The following is a 21,369-nucleotide window of genomic DNA, read 5'->3' as shown; positions in this document are numbered from 1 at the left end:
TGCCGGTGAATCCACACCTCATTCTCTGTTGCATGGGTGTTAATCTCTCGCTCTATTTGCACTCATCAGGAGATAACGGCATCATTAGCACACATTAACATGTCTGTATTATCATTCCCTCAGAGGCCCGTAGTCCCTGTGCAAACTATACGTATGTGTGCGCGCGCGCGTGTGTGTGTGCGTGTGAGTGAGTGAGAGAGAGAGTGAGAGAGAAGACAAAGAGCTGTGAATGGGGATGAGGCGTGAATATGGCTTTTTCAACAATTTCAGTCTCTCACAGTCTGTCACTGAGATACGAATGTGTAAGCCAACACATCCATTTACACATCAGCCAAGATTTTCAACAGCAAAAAGTACTTGCTAATTACACCATTATGTGGACGGTTGACATAAGCTTTTTGTCAATGTTGGAGTGGGAGAGATTTTCTTTTTTTAACCGAATCATAGTGGGGAAGTGTTTATTGGCGCTTTTTGTTTTCAAGCGTTTAGAAGTTAACAACGTAGGAGCTATACAAACGTCACATGGATGTAAGAGCCATTTTGAACCCCTCAAACTGCTTCGTAATTTCATGTTTGTGAATTTTAAGAGTGCAAGGAAAAGAGAAGGACTAAAAAATAATTTTTACTGTTTTTTTCTTTGTTTTTGGATTTTAACAGTTTCTGCCTATAGCTGCTTTGGATTGATCTGTCCAGCTTGTAAATATGTTAGAGGGTTAGGCAGGAAACCAAATCCTGAAAGGTCTGCTAGCAATCTGCAACAGGACAAGCAGTCACCCCCTGTGGACGCAGCATAAAACTTAACAAAGTCGGGTGAGTTCAAGAAAAAGTCACCCGCTGAAGTTGTGTTTTGCAGAGAAAATTAGCTCTTGAGTCTAAATTACCCCCTTTTTTCCACAAGGCTTTTTCCTACTTTACAGTTTTTTTCTGATGGTTTGAGCACATTTTTCGTAACTATTGGCTATTTTTGCAAAACTCTACACACAAATAAGAAAACTCTTCACCCAATCAGCAAAACATTGTAGTTTTCTTGTAAAAGTGAATAACCCTTGCTTATCTCTCCACACCTTTGTAAAAATGGTATTTTTGTATCCAACAGTTAACACAAGCCATCATATTACAGTTTTTTCTGATTGCTTAAGCACATTTATTGTAACTATTGGCTAATTTTGCAAAACTCTTCACACAAATAAGAAAACCTGTCACCCAATAATCAAAACATTGTAGTTCTCTTGCAAAAGCAAACACAGCTAGATTAACTCTTCACACCTTCGTAAAAATGGTGTTTCCGTATCAAACAGTACACACAAGCCATCATCTACTAAGCACACAATGCACCAACTAAACACTGATGGTATGAATAAAAAAACACATCTGGCTTTTGCTTTCTCTGTGCACAAGGTAGGCTATGTCAGTTTGAGCTCATACTTTTGTCATAGGTCCGTAAGCATAGAGGGATCCAAACTTCATGTACTGGTGTTTATTTACACACATCAAAACAAACACAAGTGTTTATTTCCAAGTATAGGATTATTTGCAATCGCCATAATGACTATATGGGTTTCTTGTCCAAACATAAAACTGTTCAAAAAGAGTTATAAAAATATGATCTTCTCGATCTATAAAGAAAAGGAAAATATTTAAATTAAGTGAATGTCTCTATTTAAAAACAAACAAACAAAAAATTCATGATGTGATATTATAGTATATAGTATATCAGAAATCTGTTCACTATTTTTATTACAAATTATATCAGTAAGGAAGCTGACTAAATATTCACTGATAATTTATGGGACAGGGGTGGGATTAAATAAGTGTATACTTCTTCCCACTCCCTTTCAACATGTAAATTAATCAGAATGTTTTTTTTGTATGTAATTTGTATAGTATATATATTTTTTTCTCTCATTTCTTTTCTAAATGTACTTGTATATTGTTCACATGTTGAAATAAATTACCAATCAATCAATCAATCAATCAATTCTTGGTCTGCAGTGAACATGCTTCCTCTGCCCCAGCATCTGGTCGTCTAGCTAGCAATTCTGTAAAGTAACAATTTCAGTATTTTTACATCTATGGTATTGTTGTGTTTCTCATTGGCATATGGCAGTGCTACAAATCTTAGTGCAAAGTGACTGTACTAACCGATTCTCAAAATGTCCTTATGATGCTTGCTACAGTGTAGCGGCTCGAGTTAGGCTGGACCCGTTGGCCAGCTTCCCTCAGGGTCATTCCACGGTTGATTACATGGTCCACTATTGTAGCTCTGATGTCATCAGCAATTTTATTTCTTACTCTTCTTACCCTTCCTCTTGCTCCTCCTCGTCCTCCTCTTGCTCCTCCTTGTCCTTGTCGTCCTCTTCCTCCTACTTCTTCACCTCCACGTCCTCTTCCTCGGCCTCCTCTACTTCTCACTCTTTCCTGCTCCCTCCATTGTACTCCGCACACACAGCTTACCTGTATTATAGTGCTTAGGCTGATTGCAAAGTGAACTAATTATCTAAAAAAGTGAAAGTGTGCCAGACAGTTGGCAAATTAGTGTTAATGATAGCCATACATGTGTATACTTTTGCTAGGAGTGCGTTGATCATTTGGAAATTGAGTGTAAAGCAATAAGTTGTGTTTACAGTTCTGCAAAAAGAGTGCTGTGCAGTGGATTGTAGCTACAGGTTTGCAAAGTGTGTATTACAAAATGGCAAACTGAGTGCAAAACAGTGTTTGTGCTTTTAGTTTTTCAAACTCAGTGAGTGGTTTTGCTATAAGTATTAATAGTTTTAGAAATTGTGCTATAAGAATCACAGTTAGGGTTTAAGCATTCAGAAAAAACTGTAACATGTTAGTCTGTGGGGATTGACTCCCTTTTTCAGCCAGCCTCAAGTGGCCATTTTGACACGTTTGTATTTCAGCTGGTTTCTTTTTCAGGCCCAGAAGTTGATGCTTTATTACAGGTTTTTCTGATTGCTTAAGCACATTTTTTGTAACTATTGGCTAATTTTGCAAAACTCTACACACAAATAAAAAAAACCTGTCACCCAATAATCAAAACATTTTAGTTCTCTTGCAAAAGTGAACACAGCTAGATTAACTCTTCACACCTTTATAAAAATGGTGTTTTCGTATCAAACAGTACACACAAGCCATCATCTACTAAGCACACAATGCGCCAACTGCACACTGATGGTATGAATACAAAACACATCTGGCTTTTGCTTTCTCTGTGTACAGATGTCAATTTGAGGTCACACCTTTGTCATAGTGTCATGTAAACATACAAGGAACCAAACGTCAAGTATTGGTGTTTATTCACACTCATCAAAACCAAGACAAAGTCAGAACACAAAATAGGAATTCCACAAATAAAAGGAAAAAAAAAAGACAATCAGCCTACATCATGTCGTCTTTCTGGGTCCGGCCACAAAATTTCGTCCACATCGCATGCGATATCCTCCAGTCCAAGGCACCGGGGAAAATATCTCCTTGAATGCCGTATCCAGGCCTGACATGATGCCTGGTCAATATCTCCACATGCCTCCTCCATTGCCTGTAAAAGGGCTACCTGTTGATGAGGATGACGGTCATATACTTTCCAGCGCCAGGCAGAGAAGAACTCCTCGATGGGATTCAAGAATGGAGAGTATGGAGGGAGGTTGAGTGCCATGAAGGATGGATGGTCTGTAAACCAGTTGCGGACCAAAGCAACCCTATGGAAACTAACATTGTCCCATATGATGACATATCGGGCCTGCTCTGGTCTCTGAACAGTGAGCATGTCATGCAAGGTGTCCAGGAATGCAATAATGTGTGCAGTGTTGTATGGGCCTATGGTTGCATGATGGTGAACAACACCATTTTGGCTTATAGCTGCACACATGGTTATGTTACCACCACGTTGTCCTGGGACATTGATGATGGCACGGTGTCCAATAATGTTCCTGCCACGTCTCCTGGTTTTACTGAGGTTAAAACCGGCCTCATCTACAAAAAGTAGCTCATGTCCCATCGCATCTGCTTCTAGTTCCATCACTCTCTGGACAAGACAAAACAAATGCAACACATCAGGCCCATGCACAACACTACAGTATGCACTTCCAAATTCAGAACCAATGACACTAGCTTACCTGCACATAGTCATATCGCAGTTGCTTTACACGTTCTGTGTTTCTCTCAAAAGGAACTCTGTAAATTTGCTTCATTCTTATTCTGTGGCGCGCAAGTACACGACTTAGTGTAGAAATGCTTGCACTGTGTATATTTTGAAAGATGGTGTCATCATCCATTATGCGCTGCTGTATTTCACGCAGTCTTATTGCATTATTGGCAATCACCATGTTCACTGGGTCTCTTGCTCTGGAGTGAACATTCTGCCTCTGCCCCCAACATCTGGACGTCTAGCAATTCTGTAAAGTAACAATTTCTGTATTTTTGCATGTATGGTACTGTTGTGTTTCCCATTAGAGTATGGCAGTGCTACAAAGTACTTACCGATTCTCATTTCGAAATGTCCTAATGATGCTTGCCACAGTGTAGCGGCTCAGTTTAGGCTGAACACATTGGCCAGCTTCCCTCAGGGTCATCCCACGGTTGATGACATGGTCCACTATTGTAGCTCTGGTGTCATCAGTTATTCTGTTTCTTACTCTTCTTACCCTTCCTCTTTCCCCTCCCCGTCGTCTTCTTGCTCCTCCACGTCCTCTTCCTCCAACTTCTTCACCTCCACGTCCTCTTCCTCCAACTTCTTCACCTCCACGTCCTCTTCCTCCAACTTCTTCACCTCCACGTCCTCTCCCTCGGCCTCCTCTGATTCTCACTCTTCTCACTCTTACTGCTCCTTCCATTGTACTCCACATAGACAGCTTACCTGTATTATAGTGCTTAGGCTGATTGCAAAGTGGACTAATTATCTAAAACAGTTTTCACATGTGAAAGTGTGCCAGACAGTTGGCAAATTAGTGTTAATGATAGCCATACATGTGTATACTTTTGCTAGGAGTGTGTTGGAAATTTGGTAATTGGGTGTTGTGCAGTGAATTGTGCCTACAGTTTTGCAAAGTGTGTGTTACAAAATTGCAAACTGAGTGCAAAGCAGTTTTTGTGCTTTTAGTTTTGCAAACTCAGTGAGTGGTTTTGCTATAAGTATTAATAGTTTTAGAAATTGTGCTACAGGAATCACAGTTAGGGTTTAAGCATTCAGAAAAAACTGTAAAACACTTCAACATACAGCCTAAAAAAGCAGCATTTTTCATTCAGCTGCCATAAGCAGTAGCAGAGAGAGCTCTCTCACCACAACCGAGCAGTATTTCACTGCTTTTTATTTTCATTTCAATCCAGTGTTCTGACCAGACTGCAAGCAAACAGCTTATTTTGTACTCCAAGCTAACACAGAGGTTACTTCATGAGATGTTAAACATTTTTCGTCCATTATATTTGCACAAAAGCAGCTCCTTGTGTTTCTCTTCTCATGAAATTCTTAGTCATTCTGGTGTGTTTCCTACCCCCCACATCCACATACTTGTTGTCACTGTGAAATATCAATGGGACCTGTCTGAATGCTGTAAAAAATATTACTAATAGCTGGTTAGAATAAGGCTCGGTGGAAGCTTATTATTATATTAAAAATGAACATGAAAAAGCCCTTAAATTATTCACATTTTATTCTGTTGATTGTGGCTTAGAGGCCCACTCTAATTGGAACCTGTGTGCTTTGTTCAAGGTCACTTAGAAGCATACATTGTTTGCCCTTTCCAATTTTATCCCTCTCTGGACCGTCCTGCTGCCAAAAGCAAGGTGATTGTATTATATTCTGAATGCACTTTTTGCTGTATCTGTTTTTTCAGGCAGTCTGCATATTTTCTTTAGAAAGATCCTGCCACAGCCTGATCATTTCCAGTGTCAGGGTCCTTGGCCTATCCTGATGTTTAGGAATGAGCACAAATCAGATCCATCTGGGAACTTGAAGGATGGGAATTTGTTGCTAGCTACGGGTCTGTCATGGATCTGGATTCCCACTGGACTGAGAGCCATCTATGTCAACAGCTGATATCCTGTGCCTCAGACACTCACATGTGTGAAAAGAGAAGAGTCAATAAACATAAAGATGGAAGGGTTAATGGATCAAAGGACTTCTTCAAATAGTCTGCAAAAAAAGAACAGATGACTTTAACAGAAAATGTTTAACCAGGTTAACCAGCAGCAAAAGTCACTCAGACAGAAGCAAAACAGGTGATTATTTAGTGTAGTGGTTAACACATTTGCCTAGCACACAAAAGATTCTTGGTTTGAGATGAGGAGGAGACACAAATCATTGGGAGGGTTGCATGTGTATCCATCAGCTTTGCAAGGAACTTTATTTATGCATTTAAAGAAGGGTCTACTTACCAACTAGCCAACACTTGTGTTGGTGTACAGGTGTGCCTTCAGGGTTTCTTGGTAGAAGAGCTCTCTCCATCTCTGGTAAGAGCAACAGATTGCACAAAGAGCAAACCCAGCACACTTATCATATATTAGAAAGTGTTTCTGTTAAAGTCACCAAGAGGCAATGATAGAATTATGTGGAACAATCAGTCCGTGGGCTACTCTTGTTTCCACAAACACTCCAAATCATGGAAATGGCTTCTGTGCTGGAAAAACAACATCAAAGAAATTCCTAAAATCCTGCATTTCTATCTGAAGGCCACCAGGTGGCGATAGCTGCGGTTGCAAAAAGACTTTAGATGCTTGTCAAACAACTTTGTTACTTGACCTCTGTAAACACCTTAAGAACTTTCCTGCATCCTTTATGTTACTAATTTTGGGTCCTTCTGAATAAAAAGTATTTCGTGCAGATTTCGGACATACCGTGTTTGAAATTGCAGGATTATCTATCATACAAAACATTGGCTAAAGACTGCTCCTACACATCACATTCATTCATGTGTTTTGGGGGGATTTTTACTGGAGGGGAATTCTGTGGACCAACAGGTGATAGCTACGTCCATCTTTTATGCTGCCTATTGTGCTTTTGGTGAAGGTTGAAGCCACAATACACTTATGTATGAATTATGCTTCAGTGGGAAATCTACGTTGTGATCTACAACGTAACTGGAAACCCCTCTTAATAAATGCACCCACCTAACTAAATTCCCCAGCTTTTAAATTACCAAGTTGTTTGTACAGTGATATCAACTGAAACTGGTACTATTTAAATTATCCATGATAGAAGCCCATTTTGCAGGTGCAGCTGATATTGTGGATCTAGATTCAATTATAAAGAATGCCATTATATTTTGGAATTAATGCTATGCTAAAAGATCAGTTTGTGTGAAAACTACATTAATGTTGAGCAGTATTTTCTGTTATTTTCTGCTGAATATTTTCATTTCATCAGCAGCATCTTTTTTCCTCAGTCAATAACGTTGGTAGATAGTGAGCCTGCAGAAAGTAGGATTTCTGTGGCGGCTAAATTTATTTATCTCCTGAATCCTCTCTCAATCCATGATCCATGACGTTCCTCAAAAACCTCTGGCCTGGCCTTTTGGTGCACATCGTGGGCCCTCAGGAGTGTATGTGTCCAAGCTAAAGCTGCCTCTCTCTGCCTGACCTCACTGTGCCTCACTGCCTGCCTTCCTGGGCCTTAATCCTGATCAAGCTTGTCTAGACCTCTCATTACCAGCACATAATAAGAGAGCAGGGGAAGGACAGGGCAATAGGGCCAGAGGGAGCTGGATGGTTGGAGAAGAGGGAAAGATACAGAGAAAGTGACCCTGACTTTGACCTGCTCCTTCATTCTAGTGTTTACTCTCTCAGTAAACAGACTATATATTCATCCAATACACAGAATGGAAGAAGGATGGCAGGACAGATGCAAGGCTGTGGGGAGAGGGGCCCGGACACAAACAGGGGATTGCTGAGAGAAAGCAAGTCAATAAAATAGATCTTGAAAGTCACAAAATTGTTGAAAATTGTTGCTTACATTCGAATACTTAAGTTAAGCTAGCACTCTCCAAGCAGCTTCATGTGGACTGTTTAAATACAAAGGTGTTCTAACTTGTCACTCTGTACTAAGCATGTTTCCTGATTTTTAAATGTACCAAAATTGCAGTCTAGATTACCAGTTTACAATCTAGGCATTTATTTTGTTGTAATTTGACAGGGAAATTCAGATTTTCCTTTCTTTTAGCGAAAGACCGCTTTGCCAGTGACTATAATCAAACGGGAAGGCGCAGGCTGATAAAAGAGAAGAGGCAAATATCATTGATGTCACTGGATTTACCATCATGAGCTCAATCCCATTTCCACACATACTCAACGTCTGCTAAGCCATGGCTCCAGTCGAGCAGCTGAGTGTGACATGCTGCGATTACTGAACAAGAGTAAATGTGATGAGGGGCTAAACGCGTGAACTAACGACATGACGGGCGTCACTGGCCATCCACGAATGGGAATGACTGCACAAAACCATAAGACAACACAGAGCCCAGAATATTGATTTGGGAGTGTTTTAAGCATACACAGGCTAGATAGATGTTGTGAGTGTGCATATCTTTGAGGTTTTAGAAGAGTTGCATGTGCTACACAGTGCCATGTGCAGTAGCGTGATCACATACAAAATTCCCTGCTTTGCACGATGTCTCCCTGCAGCTGAACGCATCCTCTGACTCCCACACACGTGCACAAAATCCACTCTATATATGATCAAACAGAATGCCTAATGTGTACACCTGCACGCAGCCCCATATTCACAGTCTAGGTCCTATAAATGCACAACCAGCTGTGTTACTATGCAAAGTGACTGGAAGCCTATTTCATCAAATTACTGAAACACTGATGTAGGCATGTATTTAGTCTCATCCCAGTATTCCTCTCTCTTTCCACCCCCTCACCCTCGCCTTTCTGCTTCTTCTTCTTCTTTCCCAACCCCCCACTCCCACCCCACCACACACACTTTCTTCTCACACTCATAATTTAGATTCCTCTCTTTTAAACACACGTATATTCCTCATCTTGTCCTACTCTCTCAGCTTCCTAATTGCATCCGCATTCATTTTTCAATTCTGCGCCCGAGACTTTTGCCATTGCTGGCAGCACTTGAATGCTTTCCTGCAAATTCTTAGCCTTATTTACATACGAGGGGGGCTTAACAGTGATGCTCTAATTGGCTGTCTGGACTGTATTCAGTATGCTAACTGCTTGTCTGCGAAAGTGTCCATACAAGGGTCGACCAGTGCCATGGGAGTTTATAGAGTGGGCAGTCAATAACAGCCAACCAAGAATGCTTCTATTGCAATACCTTAAGCAGTGAGAATCTAAAATAAATTGATTGAACCTGAAAGAGATGCAAATATGTGTAATATTGTAAAACATTTAGCACGTGAAACAAGGCTTGAATGTCAGATACACAAAGGCTAAAATGAGGCTAATGTTACTTAGTCCAACAAAAAGCTATTGAAGTGGACTTGTTACGCTCGTTTCCAGCTACACAAGAAATTAACCATGTTACACCCTGCACAACAAAATATTTGATGTTAAAGCTCCTCAATCTGTTTATTACTAAAATACTTTAAAGGTGCTCATTACTTTAGAAATACTTACATATAATTTGATCATTTTTTTCTTTATAGACTGAGACTCACTGCCTTGTTTTACTGTGTTTACTTGTGAAATATTTCAGATGGAAATTACACCCTAAATTCAAAGAATGATAAGATGTGTTTTCTCAACATTAATCTTAAATCGCGGGTTATATTATGAAGGTAATAAACTGAATGTGAGCAAATGTCCGATTTTAATAAGGTTGCTAAGTCTTATGTCAAAATGAGCTGTAGCAAAAGGCAGATTACTGAAAACAACTGGCTTTTCATGTCCATCCCTTGCGTTAATTTAAATGATCCTTCCCTATCAGCACCATCACGGTGTTGACTGTGTTTTATCTGTAATTTTGGGAATGTTTGCCTGTGAATCCTGCAGCTATTGCACTGTGTGTCCTGTGATAATTTAAGATTAAACGCTGAGAGGCATTTGGGCTGCTGTTGTGTTTACCTTGTAGTAAAAAAAAGCAGCTCATTAACATTCTCGTCATTGTTGTGTGCCACTTCTCAGGCGCTGCGTTGCATCTCAATAGGCTTTTCATTGAGACAGTCCAGGAGTCAATTAGCTTATCTGGCAAATGGCAATATCTACCTTGATGTTGTTGTCGTCATACAAAAGCAAAGAGCCTGTCCACACTGACTCCGAACAGTTCCTTTACACAAAGTCACGTAGCAGCACGTCAGCCACTGATAACACCAGGACCATCTTGAAAGAGACGGTTCCCTCGTCTTCCATCCATGTACACATTCCCCTGGGCTTTAAATGAGAGCAGGGTTTCCCCAACAGATAAACAGGATTTATTGATTCAGTGTAATTTGACTCACTCTGCGCCATAATGACATTATAGGGGAGGACCAGTGACTGTGTTTGTGTGGATGTAAGCATGCATATATGCATGTGCGTGTGCACAGACGCTTAGCACAGTGACGTATTATTCAGCCAGAGGAATTTAGCTGATTGGAAAGTGATATAGAAGAGAGCAAGCCAGATGATAGAAGAGGATAGGAGAAGACTAGAAAAGCACCAGCAAAAGATGGTCTGTGTATGTGTGTTGTATATGAGGAGGTAGCAGTGTGAAAGGCGAAGTAAATTGTGCTGCTCTCACGTGTCTTTTTCCACGGGCACCGTGCCATAAATACTGCCAATCTGTGTAAAACCCCCAGGCGATCAATGAGCCATCGGAATAATGTTTTACTTGCTAATCAAAAGGAGGAGCAGTAAGAGAAAGACACAGTTCAATGGCGAGTTAGTAGATAAAGTCTTGAGCTGAATTCCAATCATTCCCAAATCAGTCTAGAGTTTGACTACAGATTCAGAAATGCTAATCAGCCATCTGTCGATGGCCGACAGCAGATCAAGGCCATTCCCCACTTCTGGTGGATGGACTTCAAAAATAGACACTCATCTGAAAGGCATTTGTTTGGTTTCACTTTGGCGCTTTACGCTTTACAGAACATAAAGATATTGTGGTGAAAATCTAGCAGGGTCAGACGTACAAATATGCATGTTAGAAAATGTTTTGTTTAACAAATAATGTTAAAATTGGATCTGCCAGTGACTTCAATCACAGTTTACACGTTTCTGTTGCTTCCTGTAGCAGCATTTAGCTAATAACACTTGCTTAATAGTAGTGGTAAAATACATGCTTAGTATTGTGAAACCAGTTAAAATACTGGTACTGGGCTCAATTCAGCTTAGGTTAAAAATATATAAATAAAACTCTAATAAATATGCTGAACATCTGTAATGTAGAGTTAAAACGCAGATACTTTACAGCTGTTTTGAAATGCTTACAGAGCTGAACGCTACCAAAAAAGGTCAAAGTAGCATGCTAATATTTAACATTTGTAGTGTTTCCCAATTCCATTAAAGTACAAGCAAGTCTTTTGTGGTGAACTTCACATGTCAAACAACCAGTCTACGCTTCTCTGCTCCCTGATGTGATCATTATAAACCTTTGACGTGAATAGTTCAGTGTCAGTAAGTTTAGTAGCATGAGGCATTTTTATTTAATTTTATTTATTATTATTAACTAGCACCATTTTCATTTTCAAAGTATTTCTCAACCTTGACTAGATGCAGAGAAAAGACCACCAGATGACAGTTAGCCAGTGTCTAAAGAGGTTAAAGCTGCATATGAAGAAAAACTTAATCAGTTTGTTTTGGCTTATTGCCTTAATCGCAGTCAGGATTATTTAACGTCAAAATGTATGCTAGGTTAATTGTCTATTTAAAGATAAGGATTTTAACTTATAAGATTTTGGAAATAATATGGACTGAAGTTGGTCATTAGTATGATTCGGACAAGCATCATCATGGGTGCTGCTTCCTAAATACTCTGTATGAGCATATCTGTCATTGGTGTTTCAGTCATTGTGATGATGTTCCATGATTATTGTTGTTTATGTTTTTTGGGTTTCTTTGGTTCTCTAGTGAAGGTTTAGTTCTGTTTTCTTATTCTCCTCATTTAGTCTCCGTGTGTTGTGTGCTTAGTTTTAAGCCTGTCATGTTCCACGTCTCTGTGTCTAGTCTGTTTTTGTCTCTTGCTTCCTGTTTTATTTTGATATCTTTTTTTCCAACATCAGTGTATCTAGTTTTGCTTCCCCTCGTGTCATTATTTCTGATTAGTCCCAGCTGTGTTTCCTCCTGTTCCCCATCCTCTCATTATCCCACTTGTGCGTTTTAGTCCTCAGTCTTCCCCTGCTTGTTGTCTCGTTGCTCCATCCTGTGTGTTTCTTCCCTCCATGTTCCACGTCAACTCCTAGTTTTGAGTTACTGGTTCATTTTCCCGTCTTTTAGTCTGAATTTCTAGTTTCTAATTTCTAGTTTTGCTTTGTATTTGAATGTGACGTTTTCTAGCATTTAAGCTGCCATTTTGACTTTATACCTCTGTTTATGAGTCCTGCATTTGGGTACTACATCCTGCCTGCCACACAGAAAACCATGACAATATGGTAGTCAGGACAGTGTGAGGCATAATAGTCCCCAATGTGTGCTACATGTAAGAAAAAACAACTCTGAAAAAATGACCCCACCTGATTCTTCTGAAACTGACTGAGGTCAATGTGCCAAAAATGCTTTTGACTCTTTATTGCTGTTAAAATTAAATATAGAAATAGAACCACTGCAGCAAATTTATGGCAAACCTTCCATCTATCTGTATGATATCTCATTAATGCTGCACCCAAACTAAGGAAAACAGCCTTTAGATCTTGGTACGCCCAAACTTATTGCAACTGTGTGCAGTGAACTTCCAGTCTTGTTGCCTTTTAAATGGCTACTTTGTAGACATGACTAGCAATGTGTCCATTCACAGCCATCTTCATACTGACTTTGGCTGATCAAGCCAGTGACAAAACAACAATAAGTCTGCTATCAGTCAGCTTTCAGTTTGTGAATGAATGGGGTCAATTACATGCAATCTGTTTGTAATATTTCAGCAAAGAGCTGTCAGAAATGAGCAAAAGTCTGCATAAACAGTAATTCACATTCAACTTCTTACCTTAAGGGTTCAGTCAGAATGTCATGTTTCTGATTCCTCCATAAAAAGTTATTTAGGTCCTGCAGGATAATGCAATATAACTATTATACAACCAAATGGCAACCAGCTGAGTCACGTCTACTATTACAAGAGATATGATGCATTTAACGTTAATCTAATTTGTGTAGACTGACTCAGACAAATTGCAGGACATTGCCAATTTGTCTTTTTTGATGGAAATTATTTGCAAATTGTTATTATTTACAATAAATTATTTATTGCACTTTGCCAATCAGTCTGAGAGTGATTGCAGTCAACTTGATTTAGGTCCCAACTCTTTGGAGACAGACTATGTCCAACAACCCAATCTGTGCATCTGCTTTGTACGGAAGCGTAGAGCTGCCACCCAGGCAAAAGAAAAATACAAGTGTATCACGTTATAACGTGAAAGGTTTATTGTTCTAACAAGATACTTTTCCTGTTTGTACAATATACTATCATGTTTGTACAATATACTTTTCACGTTTGAACAACATAATATCACGTTATTACAATATACATAATTATCACGTTCGTACAATATAGGATCACGTTCGTACAATATAAATATTATATTGTACGAACGTGATAATTATGTATATTGTAATAACGTGATATTATGTTGTTCAAACGTGAAAAGTATATTGTACAAACATGATAGTATATTGTACAAACAGGAAAAGTATCTTGTTAGAACAATAAACCTTTCACGTTATAACGTGATACACTTGTATTTTTCTTTTGCCTGGGTGGCAGCAATACGCTTCCGTAGCTTTGCAATCGAAAGTGGTTGCGTAAACTACGTGCAATCAGAAATAAATGCAATTACTGGATAACCTCAGATTTTTTTCTAGTTGCACAGAGGTTACCATACTATTTTTACACTAGTGTGGCTGAGTCATAAAACCACAATGGTTAAAATATTTTACTTTCGTTTATTCCTGTCAGGACCATGAATGTCTTTCCAAAAATTGGCAGTTTTTGAGACATTGTAGCCTGTACTCAAGTGGCAGAGCATGTCACATTTTCCCAGAGACCACATTGTCAGTAAAAAGTCAGCAACATCCTGACACACACAAAGCAACAGATCAGAGATGTGTATCCCAGCCTCAATGAGTGCTTCTAACCCCCCAGTGGTGGATGAAGAAACGTTTCACTGTCATTTTGACTTCCCCTGGCTTTGCTTGCCTCCACTTGACAGGCTGAGACCGAGGTAATTGGTGCCACATATGATTCTGTCAGCTTGGACAGCAGGTAACAAGAGACGGTGAAAGACAAAAAGAAATACAGACAGAAATTTACTTCAGGGCCCCCAGTGTAACTGGGCTTCAGTGAAAATTTGTCTTCCACTGCGACCTTAAATTTAATTCCTCTGTGGTTTGTTAATGCAAAAGTGGCTTAAGTGGCTTAGTGTGGAAAATTATATATGTGTGGGTGTGTGTGTATAAATTGTCATATTTATGCAAATTAGCCAATTTTCCCTGACGTCTTTGCTTTCTACAACCTTGTCTAAATTTCTCAAAAGTCAAAAAGTCAAAATATTTAACCACCAACCCTGAATAAATTGATTTGATTTGTTTTAGAAAATGCACACATACTTTGCAGCACCAGCTCTCTCCCCCATCAGCTACAGCCATGCATTTTTAAGCAGGGTGTCAGAAAACACTGCATCATATTCACACATATTACACACGTGTGCACAAGCTGAACACACAGAAGCATCCTCATCCTCAAGTCTAAATATGTGGCACTGATAATTCTGTCTACTACACGAGCAGCCATCACACAGAATTAGGTCAATTCTCACAACACCCCTCCTTCTCTCTCGCTCTGTCTTTGCTGATTACCAACTCATTTGCCTCATCTTTCTTCCTGGTTATCAGCTCTCTTTACCGTAATTTATATTATCAGCAGGTTCTAGAGCAATAACTCCCAATCCAAAAGTTGCCATACTGTGCCTATTGTAAATATCACATTTTTTCCCAAGGGTTTCAAAGGTGCACAACCTGCGTTGAGACTTGAAAGGGTCTCCAGCAAAAAATGATCCACCAGGAATCATTTCTGGATTTGCTTAACGTGTGATGTGTATTTCTTTGATATGGAATTTTCAAAAGCTCGGTCTGTGATTGCTGATGGCAAAGCTGCAGATGTTCTGATCTTTGCAGATGAATTATTCGGCACAGTGCACCTAGTTTAACAGTCTGGCTCATATACAGCCTTTAATTTAACAGGAGTGCGAGAGGCAGACTGAGCTGTGCAGCCATCTTGCCATCCCCGAATTGCACACTCTTTTCAGTCTCATCCTTGGGCATGCAGCCTCCCTCCCCCCACCACTCCATGTGCCAGCCTAGAGGGTGTGCTGGGAGGGCATAACCAGTGTGTGTGTGTGTGTGTGTGTGTAACCAGCGTGCATGTGTGTGAGTGTGTGTTGATGTGAAGGGCAGCCTTGCTGCTGTAGCTTTTCAAGCTTTGCTGCCAGTATGTCAGTGCTGCTGCCCTTTTCTTACACGTCTACATTTTCCCTCCAATACTGCCTTCTTCCATCACCCATGCTTGACCTCATTGCCTCACTGTCATGCAGAGCACATGCTACACAAATTCATCTCATACTGAGGCTGATGCAGATTCTCCACATTCTTTGGAAACGATGTGACCTGTCTGTGGAGCCCTGCTGGGATGTGTTGTGTGTTTTAATGTCTTGGATTTACATAGTATGCCTTTATTCCCCCCTAACCAGCTGACTGTCTTATCTTGTGTAAGCAGCACTGTAGGCTAAAACCCCCATATGGCTGCCAGAGAACCTGTCTCACCTTCCTTGTCTGTTTATTCACACCAATGGAATGATAAGATTTTATGCTGCTTACAGTCACAAATACAAACAAAGACCCTGCATTCACCGCATTAAATGCTCCGTCTGGCCTACTTTTCATGGGAGATGGCATCCCACTGGTGTGTGTTTTCAGCGTGTAAGGTCTCTAATGGGAATATTAAGGGGCCAGTGTCAAGCCACCCTATAAGAGTGCACATCAAGCCAACCTCCTCGCATCGACCTATCATAAGCTCTCAGTCAAATCACATCCTAATTCTCCACACTGTGTATATTTGTGTGACTCCTCTCCCTGGTGATATGTGTCATCGTGACTCTTGGAGTGTGTTTGTGCATAAAACACATCTATCAGACTATCCTTGGAAAGTGTTGTGCATTTAATCAGATCCATATCTCTTTAATTGAAATACTGTTTCTCCAGTTCTCTACCATACTTATTTACTTGCTACTTTGCATGTCTCAGTGTGTTCATGCTATCAAGTAAGGCTGCAAAAGTAGTCTACAAGCACGTGGATTGTGTAGTAAAAACCGTCAAAAAGTTAAATGTGGAACAAACGTTGTACATTTCTCATAATAAAAGTTCTCCATCTTGGCTACCAAGCAGAAAGACAGGAACCACCAAAGAATTGTGAGACAGTATGAAAGAGGAAGAACTGTCAGCATGACTCGAATCATGTCATCAGAGAAATGCTTTTTTGTCTGTTAAGCCACTTCAAACTGCTCTACAAATCATTCAAGAACTAATCTTGTGTCTACACTTAACAGACAACTTAGCAAATAACCAATTTTACATTCTTTTATCCTTAGGTACTTTGTTACTAGTAACTAGTAACAACAACAATTATAACAAGGTGGTTGCTGAAAAGCCGTTAGATAAAAACATGGCGTATCTTGGCATGCTGTGCAGAGTGTCCTTACAATATATGAGGAAGCTATACAAGTGGAGTGTAAAGGAAGACGTGGCAGACGCAGGAAACCTCCTACAGCAGATGAACAGTATCTGAAAGTGGTGTCCTTAAGAAAGATGAAAAAGTCAAGTAAATACCTAACAAAGAACCTGAGAGATGCATTGAGCTCTTTGGATGAACCATCTACTGTTTGCCACATCAGAAATATTCTCAGTTGAAGGGAGGTTGTGAAGAAGCCATTCGTAAGGAAGGGAAATAAGTGGACAAGGTTGAGGTATTCCACATTACACTAGATGAACTGCTTTTAGCTTTTAGCTTGGCCACCGGGTGTCTCAGAATTCCTTCTTAACCTTGGTGGCTTCTTTCAACTTCAGTGTCCACTGTCTGGTTTGGAATTACCATCACGACAGGTACCAACTACATTACAGCCACAACTCTGTCCAGCCACCTCAATAAAGGAGATGCACGAGGTTTAGACTCCATGTCCCCAGGCCTTTGGAATACTTTATGGAGTTCTGCTGGAGGTAGGAATTGAGGATACCAACATAAGGGGCCCCTGCCAGAACACACTCGGGTTCAGATCAGGCAGGCCATTCCATGTCGCACGTTCAGGTCTCACTGCCATTGCACACATGGGAAGCTGGAGATGGGACCACCCTAGACTGGCACCAAACACAAAATGCAGCCAATCCCTATGAGGCCTCCTGTGGATGGTGAGCCCATAGTAAGGCAGGGCAATGTCAGCTGTTCACCCGACGCTCTCCCTTGTGCTCCCTCCAGTTCCCTCCCTGGACAAACTGGTCTTTTGATTTGTACTTTTTCATATCAAGCAACTCTTTCTTTGTCTGGCCCCTCACCAAATTTTCCTTGGAAAACCCTACCAGAGGCATAAGGCCCAACATCACTGCGTCTGGATCACTGGGATACAAAACATCCTCCACCACAATAAGGTGGTGATTCATGGAGGGGATTAATTGGGGGCACGTACTAACAAACATATTTTATTACCTTTGTCAAACAGCTTACCAGTATATTAGTCTCCCCAAGTCTGCCTTACTGATCAAGACACAAGAATATTATCACTTGTCTCTTGAAAACGAATAACTGTGTTTTCTAGTGATCCCTTTAAGAACAGTTTCAAAAAAGTCGAAACACTTCCAACTAGCTTTGACATCTTAACATCTCTGGTAGTGCTGCATTCTGCACCTGACAGTGAGGCTCTCCACCTTTACACTGCTGGATCAAATGAAACTCAAAAAGGAAATATCCATCCATGTGATTCACTCTTACTATAAGACCAAAAAAGAGATGAGAGTGAAATATAGTTTCATTCGATTGATCCCTCACAGACGTTGGTTACATTGAATCTCATCTTTTTACAGCTAATATTTAAGATTAATTTAGATTCTACATGTTGGAATTATGTTACAAAATATCAAAACTACATTGGCTGTTTTCTAAAGGTCAGGCCTACACTGAACTCCATTATGACGTTTTATACATGAACTTTTGGCATTAAGAACTTTATTTTTTTTAAACATATTATGGGGCTCATTGTCAATAGATTTGCCATGCTTTATGCTTGAACTGAAGTGCCTCTTGCCCACACTGTCATGATACAAGGTTCTGAAACTCATTAGATTTTCAAAGCCAAAAATACATCTGACAGATTTAGAAACCAAGTGTGGGCAAAGCTTGTGAAACCTGGTTTATGTTTCCTGTGCTGGCAGAGCATTACTTCCTCCATTTCATGACCTTTAACTACAGAAAGGCAATGATGTAGCAGAAGTGTGCTCATGTGAGATTTCCTCACTTAAACCAAGCATATACCCAGGAGTATAACAATGGAAATGCACATGATGCATAAGTCATTCAAAAAAAGCCCTTGTTGCAACATAAGGGAGTGTTAATTTCGGTAAAAAGGGCTTAGTAAATTGCACGTATCAGTGTGAGTTTCTGTGTTTCATCAGGCCAGTTAGAGCCACTGGCAATACAGCTGCAACATTAGTGGGTCAGTGTGCCATCAGCCCATTCATCAGCACTTCTTCCTCTCTTCCCTCTGCCTCCATCTCCCCTCTGACTCACCATCAGTCCGCCATTCCCTCGCTACCTACCGCTCACTCCCTCTCCCGCTCGCTTAAGTTGGTGAAGAGTGCATATGCAGAGTGTTTTAAAGCTCATGAATGAATTCCTTTAGACAATTCCAAACTAAGTGTGTAGAGGAACTTTGCTAATAAGGTGCATTTTATAAATGCAGCAAGTATTTGAGAGATAGAAAATTAGACAGTCAAGAAAAGTCGAGATTCTCGAGATTTGTGGCAAAACTAAGATAAAACTAAAAACAGAAACTTTTTTGAGTTGTGACCATGTGTTGGAAGCATTCTCAGTAGTTCAGCCAAATAAAAAATAGGTAGTTAAAAGTGTTCACGGTCATGCCTATAGTGACCTCAGAAACTAGTTGATGACACAGTGATCATCAGTCTTCTTGTGGGGGAGAAGTCAGGCCATGGGCAGGTTGTAGAAGATTTTGTGGCTTGGTGTGATGAGTCCTTCCTTTAACTGAATGTGTCAAAAGCTAAAGACACGATTATTGATTTTAGGAAGTCCTCTTATAGCTCATCACTTACTATTATTAAAACAGCTGATACTGGGATTGCGGAGAGTTATAAGTATTTAGGTGTGGTGGTGCTTAGGTGGTGCTTTACCATAACCTGTGTTTTGAAGCTCATGCTGATGCCACTACTAACAAAGTTCAGCAAAGACTGTTCTTTTTAAGGAAAATGAGATCCTTTAATGTCTCATCTGAGATGTTGTCTTTGTTTTACAGAAGTTGTATTGAATCCATTATGTCTTTTTGTATCGCTGCCTGGTTCGGTAACCTGACGGTGAAGAATAAGAATCGCTTGGGACTTCTGGTAAAAACTGCTAAAAAAATTTCAGGGTGCTGGCTAGACAGACTTTCAACCATTTATAACAAACATGTGCTGAGGAAGGCTCGTTCTATTGTTAATTGTTTGAACCATCCACTTCACAGTGAGTTTGACTTGTTGCCCTCTGGCCACCGTTTTAGAGTACCTGTGAGGAAGACCAAAAGACTCCAGGCTTCTTTTATCCCTACTGCAACCCATCTCCTTAATGGCAAATAATTGTCTTGTGGCTTTTTATTATTGTTATTATTATTATTAATATTATTGTTTTGTTTACTCTTATTGTTGCCTTGCTGCTAAACTAATTTCCCCTTGTGGGACAACAAAGAATTTGAATTGAACTTGAATTGAAATAGTTGGTTGGCTAGTTGATTTCAACCGCTGCTGGGTGAAATTATATTTTACAGAGGAATTCATGGTTCTTAAGGATTTATATCATCATCACCAAAATTTGTATTTATTTGCCAGTAAAAGATTTTGAAATTTCCAAAAACCTTCTGATTGTATTTATTATATCGTAGAATCATATAAATTATTTCTGCTTTGGAATTCTGTTAAAACAATACACGGAACTCCCGATAATGTGGGCCACTCTCGTTCATGTTGTGCTGTTTTTACTCCTTTAGCTTCGTCTCTGCTACACAAAAGATAGGGGTCATAATATACTTCTTTGTAGTAAAGTCAAAATGAGTGTTATAAACAATGGAAACTTTCAATTTTAGTGATTGGCTTGCTTCTTGTATATGCATTTTGATTTTTTTTATGTTGTTTTCAAACTACTTCCTCTTTGTGGTTAGCACTGTCTCATTCCCTTTCATGTTCAGGAGAACCACTCAACATTGTAACTACAGTGTGAACACTGTGAAAAATGATTGACATCCTGATATCTTATTCTTTCTTTCTTATTTATCACACTTAAATGTTTCAGATCGTATAACAAATTTTTATTATTAGACATAGATAACCCAAGTAAATACAAATTACAGTTTTAAAATTATGATTTTATTTATTAAAGAAAGAAAAGTTATAGGTCTTAGGTCATGAAAGCATCTCAGTCTGATTTAAGTCGGGACTTTGACAAGGCCACTCCAAAACCTTTTTGAGCCAATTAGATGTAGTCATGCTGGTGTGTTTTGGATAATCTTTCTGCTGCATATCCCAAGTGAGTTTGTGCTTCAGAAGAAGCACTAATAGTCAGACGTTCTCCTTCAGGATTTTCTGGTAGAGAGCAGAATTCACTGTTTCAAGTCGCCCAGGTCCTGAAACAGTAAAGCAGTCCATAGTACTACCACCAACCTGTTTGACTCTTGCTATGATGGTCTTATGAAGTGGTGTGTTAGTTTTACCCCAAATGTAACAGGACTCTTCCATAGATGTTGTTTTTACCAAGTCTCTTTCTTATTGTTGAATCATGAACTCTGACCTTAACTGAGGCAAGTGAGGCCTTCAGTTTTTTAATGCTGTTCTGTTTTGTTTTTGTTTTGTTTTTTTCTATTTGGCTCTCACTGTGGTTCGCTGGAGTCCCAAAACCTTATAAATGGCTTCACAACCCTTTCCAGATTGAGATATATCAATGACATCTTAGCTGATGTGTTTCTTTTTGAGATCTTTCAGCCTACTTCAAAT

The 21,369-nt window shown here is 39.8% G+C and overlaps 1 protein-coding gene across 1 annotated transcript; it reads right to left on the bottom strand.

Annotated features, from left to right (window-relative positions):
* Nucleotides 1-3,314: 3,314 nt before the first annotated feature.
* LOC113015071 (uncharacterized) lies at nucleotides 3,315-4,623 on the bottom strand. Its single transcript, XM_026156992.1, has 3 exons — nucleotides 4,480-4,623; nucleotides 4,116-4,394; nucleotides 3,315-4,024 (listed from the first exon to the last, which is right to left on the bottom strand). The coding sequence occupies exons 2-3, from the start codon at nucleotides 4,323-4,325 to the stop codon at nucleotides 3,377-3,379; spliced, it is 858 nt and encodes a 285-aa protein (XP_026012777.1). The 5' UTR covers nucleotides 4,326-4,394; nucleotides 4,480-4,623; the 3' UTR covers nucleotides 3,315-3,376.
* Nucleotides 4,624-21,369: the final 16,746 nt, after the last annotated feature.

The sequence above is a fragment of the Astatotilapia calliptera genome, chromosome 22 (genome assembly GCF_900246225.1).
Source record: "Astatotilapia calliptera chromosome 22, fAstCal1.2, whole genome shotgun sequence".
Taxonomy (NCBI): Eukaryota; Metazoa; Chordata; class Actinopteri; order Cichliformes; family Cichlidae; genus Astatotilapia; species Astatotilapia calliptera.
Note: the sequence above shows the minus strand (reverse complement) of the source record. Positions and strands in the feature narration are given on the sequence as shown.